General features: G+C 36.9%; 1 protein-coding gene across 1 annotated transcript; it reads left to right on the forward strand.

Annotated features, from left to right (window-relative positions):
- Positions 1 to 1521: 1521 nt before the first annotated feature.
- On the forward strand, positions 1522 to 2516 carry LOC119995360. The gene is made up of 3 exons (XM_038841842.1): positions 1522 to 1572; positions 1627 to 1968; positions 2139 to 2516. Exons 1-3 carry the CDS (start codon positions 1522 to 1524, stop codon positions 2514 to 2516), a joined length of 771 nt encoding a protein of 256 aa, XP_038697770.1.
- Positions 2517 to 11032: the final 8516 nt, after the last annotated feature.

Consider the following 11032-nt stretch of genomic DNA (forward strand, 5'->3'; position numbering starts at 1 on the left):
TGTCCAATTTAATGCAAAAATTGGACTTAACTACCACAAACAATCATTGAAAAATAAATGGGACTTGCTTAGAAAGGATTGGACATTGTGGATGAAAATGAAGAACCAAGACACAGGTGTTGGTTGGAATGAAATTACGCACACAATTGAGGCAAGTGATGAATGGTGGGATGCAAAAATTAAGGTAAATGTTCTGATTTTTTTCAAGTTGTACCAATTTATTATTTATTGTTTCATTAATCTAGTTGTATACTTAATCATTGTAGGAGAACAAGGAATATGCTAAGTTTCGTAAAAATGGCTTCAAGTTCAAGCAAGAGTTGGAATTTTATTTTACTGGGACATATGCCACTAGTTCAGCTTGTTTGGTACCATCTAGTGGATATATTCCTGCTCCAAAGTACCCTGATGGAGTGGGTACTCAGAACACCAACAATGATTATGGATTGGAAACTTGGTTTGAAGAGCAACCTAATCTGCCCGAGCCACCACCCTCCTTCAACCTTGAGGGGTCTCCAATCATGGAACCAGTAACTGGTGATGATGTTTCCTCATATAGTTCACCAACAAAGGGGGTACCAATAACACCATCGCACACTTCTGGCTCATTGGGAAAGAGATTGTTTGAAGGATCAGTTAACAAGACTTCTAGTAAAAAGCGATCGGTCACAAGAGCTGATGAACATAACACAATGACAAGACTGGTAAATGTTGTGGAAACACATGTGTCTATTAGTAATTCTATGACAACAAATAGGTCCGGTAGTGTTAATAACACCACTGTGGCTATGGATATACTAAGTCAGATGAGGACGGAGCAAGTAATTCCTAATGATATCATTCTATTCGCAACTGACTTATTCACAGATAATCGTGCCAAAGCTGACATTTTCTGCAGATTGGACCCCGATTTGAGACTGTCATATCTTGAGAAGAAATACTTGGAGAGCAGGAATATGGGTGGTGTGTGATGAGATCTTGATTTGGCAGCAAACTACACTTTTGATTTAGTTTTTGGACTTTAACATTCTGCATGTTATTAAAGTGACAGTAGTATGCATGTTTCTTTTTTATGGTATTGTATATGACATATGGATGATCAGTTGGTAACTATTTCGTATATTAATTTACTTAATTTAGATATAGATTTGTTTATACGACAACTGAGACAACCTCTTATGCATTTTTTTATTCAGGCAATACAAAAATTGATATGGATGATGATGATGACTATGATGATGAATGGGAAGTCAACCGTAAAAGGAATGATGATTTTATACTCTTTATGTCTGTAACGACTGCCGCACTTTGGTATCAAAATAGACGTGCGACATATATTGATAAGATCCCGTGTAGGACTTCTGCTTTACAGGGTGCTGAATAGGTCGCCGAAATATTACGTGGACACCCAGCAAGATGCTACCAGAATTTTAGGATGAAGAAAGAAATTTTAAAGAACTATGCTTTGAGCTGAGGGATAAGTACATGTTGCGAACAAGTAACTACATTCAAATACCAGAAATGACTGAGATGTTCCTCTTCATACTGGGGCACTGTGCTGGGAATAGATTGGTATAGGAATGTTTTCAATATTCTGGAGAAACGGTTAGCCGAATTTTCTATCAGGTTTTACATAGTGTATATTTGTTGTCAATTGACATAATTAGACTAAGGGAGAAACAATTTGAAGAAGTACCTGCCAAGATCAGGGGTGACCCGAAATACATCCCTTTTAAAAATTATGTTGGTGCGATCGATCGAACACATATTCTAGCTGTGATTCCTAAGGGGGACAGAGGTTGTTTCATTGGTAGGATAGGCACCACGACACAAAATGTGATGGCAGTTTGTGACTTCGATATGATGTATATTTTTGTGTCGGCTGGATGGGAGGGTTCTACACATGTTGACATGTCTTCCAGCAAGCAATTTCAAATCCCGCCTTCAATTTTCCAATGCCACCCCCCGGTAAGCCATAGTTTATATAGTTCTTGTTTTTCTATAACTAGATTTATTGAATAATTAAATTATGTTATTTGTAATTGAAACATGAAAGTATTTATCTAGTTGATGCGGGTTATCCTAATAGGACCGGTTTTCTTGCACCTTACAAAGGTGAGAGGTATCATTTATCTTAGTTCGATAATGGTTGCCGAGCAACTGGTCCTCGTAAATTGTTCAACCACACACACTCATCTCTCCGAAGTGTAATTGAGAGAATTTTTGGGGTGACCAAAAATAGGCGGCCTATATTGAGAAATATGTCATCTTACCCCTATGAAACCCATGTTAAGATTGTAATTGCGTGCATGGCACTTCACAACTTTATTCGTGTCAGGGTGAAGGACGATGAAGAATTTTTGGCAACAGATGAAGCGTCAAGTAGTTCAGCTCAGGAACCACCTACTGAAGATGTTGTTGTTGGTGGGGTTGATGATTTGCGTGATGATAGAACCATGTCTTCCATTCAGGATAAGATTGCAGATAAACTTTTACGTAGGAGACAGAGGCAGTGAGTGGTTTAAAGTGATAAAAAAAGATTGATGATATCAAGATAATTAGTAATATCTGAAAATTTAATATTAATGTGGAATATTTGTGCACATTTACTGTTATTTGTATTAAAAAAAATCCCCAATTAATTTTGTTCATGTCTTTTAAATGAAAAACTCGTTTATTTGTCTCAACCAAACAATGCACAATTCAATACAACTTATAAGCTTTAAACAGTTTTTGGTTTCACCAAACACCTCACAGCTTATTTCGCAGCTTTAAGCTCAGCTTATTTTTCTTACCTTCACCGCTAGCGTTGAAGATCAACACAACCGCTCTACCAAACGGACCCAATGTCTTAAACCTTAAAGTGCATAAAGCAATATAGTTATAAACCCTAGAGCAACCAACCAAAGTTACCAAACTAACCTTATAATAAAATACCAAATAGGACACGAATTAACTAAGACATATTAACTTAAAACTAATAACATATTGTCTTAAATGCAATTCATTTAACACTCACCCTGAATTGTATTCCTAACACTATTCCCAGTTTGCTCCTTAGCGCGCAGAATTTATTCCTAGGTAGAGCCTTTGTTAAGATATCTGCTAGCTGCTCCTCTGAACTGTAGAACTTCAACTGGATGACACCTTCCTCAATTGCATCTCTCACAAACTGGTATCGAATTGCAATGTGCTTGGTCAAGTTATGTTCAACTGGATTCTTGAGAATGGCAATTGCAGATTTGCTGTCACACCACTCTTCAATTGGCTCCTTCTACACTACACCAACATCCCATAATTCTTCTTAGCCACACAGCTTGAGTTGTTGCCTTAGATGCAGCAACATACTCAGCTTCAACAGTTGAAAGGGCAACTCTTTTCTGCTTCTTTGAAGCCTCAGTACACACACTAGAGCCAACTCCAAAAAGATATCCAGAAGTACTTATCTAGCCATCAGTGCTGCCAGCACAGTCACTATCACAAAATCCAGACAACTTCACAGACTTTCCTACTTCATACAAAATTCCATAATCAGAAGTACCTTGCAAATATCTCAACACCCTTTTGGTAGTTCCCATGTGAATACAACTTGGACTTTGCATAAACCTGGATAAAAGTGTGGTAGAAAACATTACATCAGGTCTAGTGGTGGTGATATACAATAAGCTTCCCACTATACTTCTGTACACATTGGCATCACTCCTTTCAAAACCATCATCTTTCTGAAATTTGCTAGTTGGGATTAGAGGAACTACTACTGGGTTGCAGTCCAGAAGATTGAGCTTCTTCAGAACCTTCTTGATATACACTGACTGAGATATAAAGATGACAGCTTCATTTTCTATCACCTCAATACCTAAGAAATACTTCAATAATCCCATATCAGACATCTCATATGTAGACATCATACTGGTTTTGAAATCTAGAATCTGTTTTTCATCATTACCAGTAATGAGTAGATCATTAAAGAGAAAGTACCAAAATGGAGTTTCCTTCCTTCAAACCGTAAAGCGTGCTCTTACTTATACTCTTCTCTTGAAAAATTTGTCTACTTCTGCATACCAGGTTCTGGGAGATTGCTTTAGCCCATAAAGAGCCTTTTTGAGCTTGTAAACCTAATTCTCTTCCCCACTGACTTTAAAACCCTTTGGCTGAGAGACATAGACTTCTTCTTCTAACACTCCATAAAAGAATACAGACTTCACATCAAGTTGGTGCACCTTCCATTTGAGTTGAGCTGCCACTGAAAGAATAGTTCTGACATTTTCTAACCTTGCTACAGGGGCAAAGGTTTTATGGAAGTCCACTCCTGGTATTTGACTAAAACCCCTAGCAACTAATCTTGCTTGCTTTGTATTTCTGAACATCACCATCTGGATTCAGTTTGATTTTATAAACCCATTTCACTCCAACTATTTCCTTGTCTTTGGGTTTAGGCACTAATTCCCAAGTTTAATTTTTCTCTATCATACTTATTTCTTCTGTTATAGCCTGAAACCAGGCAGGGTCAGCTTTAGCTTCTTCAAACCTCTCTGGTTCCTTCATAGCAAAGTTACAAGACTCACAAACTTCAGTCAAACTTGTCAACCTTACAGGAGATTGACCCTCTTCATCTTAGTCTGACTCAAGTAGACTAGTATTTGTATCATCTTCTTGAACATGCTCCACATTATCCTCCTCCTGATCAACATTTTCTACATTTGTAGCTTCTATGCTTGATTGATTGCTATATGGAAAAAGCAAACCAGTGGCAACATTTACTCCAGATATATCTCCCCAGTCCCAAATAGTTTCCTTATCAAAAATGACATCTCTGCTCACATGAAACTTCTTTGACTAAGGATCATAGACTATATGTTTTGGAATTTGAGTTATATCCTACAAAAATACATTTCTTGCTTTTCATTTCTAACTTAGATCTCTTCTCTGTAGGTACATGTATGTAACATATATAGCCAAACACTATGAAATGAGTAACTAAAGCTTTGAACCCATGCCATGCCTCAAAAGAAGTCATTCCCTGCACTGTCTTTGTAGGACATCAGTTTAAAATATAGACAGAAGTATGGACTGCCTGCCCATAACTCTTTAGGCACATTCTTCTCTGCAAGCATAGCCCTGGCCATCTCCATTAGTGTCCTGTTCTTTCTCTCAGCTACCCCATTCTGCTGGGGATCGTACCCAGCTACACGCTGTTTCTAGATCCCTTCATGCTGACAAAATTGTTCAAACATCTAAGAATTATTTTCTCCTCCTCTATCACTTCTTAGTCTTTTCAGCTTCAGGTCTTTCTCCTTTTTCACTAATGCTTTGAACTTCTTAAAAATTTAAAAAGTTTCTAATTTCTCTTTGAGAAAATATATCCAGCACATTCTTGAATAATCATCAATAAAAGTCAGGAAATACTTGCATTGGTTGAAAGATGGAGTCTGCATTGGACCACACAAGTTTGTATGCACCAATTCCAAAACCTGATTTGCTCTCCAGTTACTTTGTTGAGGAAAACTCTGTTTGTGTTGCTTCCCCATCACACACCCTTCACAAACACCACCTTCCACCTGAATTGAGGGTAACCCTGCAACCAATTCCTTCTCCTGAAGCACTTTTAGATCACCCATATTTAAATGGCCAAAACGTTTATGCCACAATTTGGTTGTCTCACCCTAACTGGTAGTTGCTTGCAAAGCAAAGCCAACATCTCTTCCTTTTGAAAGTCTACTTTGAAATTCCTATGATCCTTCATTTGGACATGCATAAGCAGCTTCTGAGCATCTTCCTTATCAAACCCTGTGCAGCCTCCTTTTTCAAACACCAATTTGTATCCATGTTCAACCATCTGTGCTATACTTAGCAAATTTTGACTAAGTGCAGGCACTAGAAGCACTTCAGCTATATATTTATCTCCTTCAATAGTATTAATTTTCACTCTCCCAATTCCTACAACTTGAACCACAGTACCATTCCCTAAAGTGATTTTGGAAGATACACTGGAATGAACAGAATCAAAAGGTTCCATATTACCGGACATATGGTTACTACAACCACTATCCAAGTACCATACTTGAGACTCTGATTTCATACCCACACTCCCATGAGTAGTATAAAACATAGTTTCCTCTAACTCAGAACTACATTCAATGAAATTAACTTTGTTTTCTGGCTTAAATCGATAATTCTTTTGAATGTGACCAAATCTTTTACAAGAATTAGGGGTGGAAATGGTTCGGTTCGGTTTGGTTTTGATCAAACCGAAATTTTTCGGTTTCATATTTAGTCAAACCGAACCAGACCGAATAACATATATAAACCGGATTAAACCGAACCGTAAATTTCGGTTTCGGTTTTTGGTTTTCAGTTTAAACCGATATAATTAGAAAATTATTTCCAATATCCAATTATATTGTAATTTTATTAAGTAATATTGATTATATTGTAATTATATATAAAGCATTAAACATTAAATGTTTAATTTTACACTAATTAAGTAAAAATGGTTATTATAACATATTAACATTAATTACATAACACAAATATATATATAAATATATAATAAAAATATATGTAAAAATAATTTCGGTTTTCGGTTTTAAACCAAAAATATAATTTCCAAACCGAACCGTAAATCAAAACCGAATATATCCAAAACTTCAACCCGAAACCGAACCGTAAACCGATAAACCGAACCAAATTAAAAAATATGGTTTGGTTTTCGGTTCGGTTCGGTTTTTTAACAGCCCTAACAAGAATGACATTGAGGTTTACCTTTAAACCAACATTCAGTAGCTATGTGACTCATATGCTCGTAGATTTCACAGGATTTTCCAGAGGAACTCGATGAACTAGATGAACCTTTCCAGCCACTTTCAGAACCCTTCCATTGTTTCTCCTTCCTACCATCATCTTTGAAGGACAGCTTCGCCTGAAAAGCGGAGTCTAGATATCGTGTATTCTCACCCCTCCTCAATCTTCTTGGCTCATGCGCCTCTAACAACCAAACTAACTCTTCTGGTTTGAGCATAGTCAAGTCCTTGGACTCCTCAATCGCAGCCACCACCATGTCATATCTTTCAGGTAAGCTAATGAGCATCTTTTGCACCATTTTTTGATCTATAATTTCCTCTCCAAGAGTTCGCATCTGGTTCACCAAATCAATAGTTTTTGTATAAAAGTCCTGAACTTTTTCAACCTCAGCCATCCTCAAATTTTCAAACTCAAGTATGTAATTTTGTAACTTGATAAGAATCGTCTTGCCGTCACCTTCAAACTCCTTGGCTATTATATCCCAGGCATCTTTTGCAGTCTAGGCTCTGATGATGCGCGGGAAAATTATGAGACCCACGTTGTTTTGTATTTTTGATGAAGCCTTCGCATTTAGCACACGAACACCTTCAAGTTCCTTCTTCTTCGATTCAGTCAGAGCACTCTCATTATTGGGTTCAGAATACCCTTTGACAACAATACCCCACAAACCTTCAGACATCATATAGGTTCGCATCTTCACCTTCCAAGAGGTGTAACCATCGCCAGTGAACACCGGTACGCAAAACTTGTCATTGGAGGAAGTAGCCATCGCAAAACTCCTTACTATAGCTCAACCGATATCTTTGCCCAAAGTCTGTCACTGCTCCGATACCACTGACAACACCAGAAACACAAGAAAGTATGTGAAACGAGAACTCACAGCAAGCAAGGATCAGACATAGAGAACTTCAACGGTGTTATATTAATTGTATCAGTGAAAACATAACATAATGTCTTAAACCTTAAAGTGCACAAAACAACAAAGTTATAAACCCTAGAGCAACCAACTAAAGTTACCAAACTAACCTTATAATAAAAGACGAAATGGGACATGACTTAACTGAGACAGATTAACTTAAAACTAATAACAGATTTTCTTACATGCAATTCATTTAACAGATATCTCCAATTCACTTGATGTGCGCAAGTATTGGAAGAACAGGTGAGAGACAAGTACAGCTCACATGCCAAGTAGATTTCATCACTATAATCATTCTGAGTTATTCGCAAATAAGGACGCTGAGGATTAACCAACCATTCCAACCGTCCCAGTCCATTGTGTAACATCTCCTTCATCAGTACCTCTCACTTAGTCACCTACCCAGACTAGGGGTGAACATGGGTCGGGTTGGGTAGGGTCATATGCGGGTTTTACACAGCTATATCCCATACAAATGATCCTATTTGTTTATAGCAAATGGTGACAGCCATCCAAGACCTTCAAATGGATATGTAGAGGCACCAAGATGAGACGCGAGTGACGCTCGCTACTATCCGAGCAGAGACACGTGAGCAATTCGATAATATAGTATGGGCACTCAACGCTCACAATCCTGCTACTATTGATCATGATCTTGACAATCCCCCTTCTACATAACTGTGATTATCACTACTACCAAGTATCGTGAAAAAAAATGTCAGGTTCTTTTTATTTATTAATTTTGAGAATATTGATGTGTTTAGGTTATGATCATTTGAAAATCAAATATTCATGTGTCTTCATTATGCACTACACTTCTTGGTAAACTGACCAATAGAGCAGATGACATAAGACTACCCGTGGAGAAGAAGTGAAGTGAAATTGCTTGTCCTCAACCTTAACTCTTTCAGGGGGTGTAACTGTGTCTTCTATTCTTAATTTATTGTGTGTAGTTACTATGTCTAGCTAGGTTCTATAACCAAGTTTAAGAGGATGCTTTAATCTTGTTTACCATGTATGGATGATGATTTATATGTGATAAGTTTGATTACAAATTCAAGATTTCTATGTTTGTTTCAATTCTAGTGTAAATCTTATGATTGACAACCATGGGAATTACATGTGAATTATGCGATGAAATCATATAGACAATAAGATGTTGTATGGTTTAAGACTTCTTGAAATCTTAAATTACAAATTTTCATGATTCTTTAATTAAGTCATGTGTTTGTATGATTCATATTTCCACAAAACTTCATGAATTACTAGCGTTGAATTTATACCCATAAGATGGATGAATTGCATTTTGGTTAATGAAGTGTATGCTCATGCACTGCATCATTTTAAATGAGTTGTGCGGCTCTAAACCATATAGCACGGTGCTACGTCTATTTTAACAAAGTTCAAGTTTGTAATTTGTGAATTGAGATGTTTGCTGGTTGTGAATTACACTTGTGAGAAGTGCAACTAATAATTACAGTCTTCATAAACACGGCTCTCTCTTCCCTCAATCACAAACACTATTTCTAGCACTAAGCTATTTTAGTAAAGAATACTCAGAACAATGTATATAGCCTCACAGGTAGGATATGTAGTGAACAGCAAGTGCATCACTAAGGGAAACACCAAATTGATTGATTAAACGTACCTCCCCCAATCAAGCAAACTTATCCTTCTTGCTACTGCCCCTGCCTTTGCCATGGCAGTGATCCTAAACAAAAGAGTGAATGATATCAAGAAAACAAAATTCACAACAAATCATGTAAAATCGAAGGAGAACATTGAATAACCAACATTGATAAAAATATTCAATTGAATTAAAACATTGTATTGGAAATTGATTTTATTCAATGGAATACATAGGTACGCCCATTTAACATACCACAACATACTTAAGAAATCATCACAAAATGCACACTAAATAACCTACAATCGGGTATGAGCTAGTTCTGTTAGTTATGTTTTAATTTTAAATTAAAATGTTATTTTGTAGCCTATTGTCCATTTAATTCTCCACACGAGTTATGTTTTCTAAGAGATTGCATAGTGGGGCACGTGGGAAGAGGTAACTACCCATTAGTTGCTATCATTTATAACCTCTTTTCTATTGATGGAAAAGAGTTTTGAGGATATATATATATATATACACACACAGTGGGTCTCCTATGCGCAGACCCGTAATTGGAAAACCATGCGGGCTTCCGACTCAAGCGGTTGGATCAATCGAAGGGCTTAGATTAACATAGATAATAAATGAACCAAAAATTTAATTTTGCTTCAGTCTTCCACAACTTTGTGACTTCCAGATAAGGTTTCCAATCTAAACTAATGAAATGAAAAACTTAAAATTGATTTCAAAGCTCAAACCTTTTCGTTCTTTCTAGGCAACCAAACACACAAACAACACAACTATTGAAAGACTACATATTCTTGTGACTTCCAATTGCAAACAATTGAAAGACCCATATGAGAACCAGACGTGAGGAAGATAGAGGCAACCAAGATGAGACCTAGACGAGAGAGTTGAAATCGCAAGGAAGACCATGCAAAATCAGTGGGACGATGTGATTTCGAGACTGAAGAAGCTTCGCTGCAGAGTGTGTGGGAGACGGAAGAAGTTTCGTCGTGAAATCTGTGGGAGGCGGAGCCGGCAAAGTCACAAAGCTCTGTCGTCTGTCGAGATGTGTGTGGGAGACATAAGAAAAATTAGATTTTTTTGGGTTTTTGAATTTTTATTAAAACTGAAAATTCCAGCCGTTGAATTGATCTAACGGTTGGTGTTGGAAGCCCACATAATTTGCCAAATACGCAGACGCGCACTTGAGAACCCCTATATATATATATATATATATATATATATATATGTGAAGGCAAGGTCATCTCTGGTCTAACAAGAAAGTCTGTGATTTCTCCATAAACTACAAGGATTAAGATCTTGGATAGACTAGACAAAGACTTCTCAATTCCTTTTCTACAACTTGGTATTGTATTTTCCTCAAACTTGGAATCTGATTGCGATGGTTGGAGGTAGGTATTCTTGGGCTTTCGCTTTATGTTCATTGAAATAATTCATAATGATATTGCTTACAAGTTCACCTAGCAAATCAACTCCAGATCACACCAAATTTGGTATGCAAGCTAACAACACTATAATGAACAATATATATATACTTATTTTATACCCTTACTTTAGACCCTTATGTGAGAATTCCTCTTTTTATATATATATATGAGGGCCAAAATGACACAATAACTATATTGGCCATAAGTGCAAAATTTTGAAACTAGTTCAATAACCAAGCAAGTAAATCA

Source organism: Tripterygium wilfordii, chromosome 1 (assembly GCF_013401445.1).
Source record: "Tripterygium wilfordii isolate XIE 37 chromosome 1, ASM1340144v1, whole genome shotgun sequence".
In the NCBI taxonomy this organism is placed as follows: domain Eukaryota; kingdom Viridiplantae; phylum Streptophyta; class Magnoliopsida; order Celastrales; family Celastraceae; genus Tripterygium; species Tripterygium wilfordii.

Excerpts from the sequence above, each read along its gene's own strand:
- LOC119995360 (XM_038841842.1), top strand. The coding sequence starts at position 1,522 with ATGACTGAGATGTTCCTCTTCATACTGGGGCACTGTGCTGGGAATAGA. Across the intron at positions 1,573-1,626 it reads ACTGTGCTGGGAATAGATTG|GTTTTACATAGTGTATATTT; the intron begins GTATAGGAATGT and ends ATTTTCTATCAG. Across the intron at positions 1,969-2,138 it reads TTTTCCAATGCCACCCCCCG|TTCGATAATGGTTGCCGAGC; the intron begins GTAAGCCATAGT and ends CATTTATCTTAG.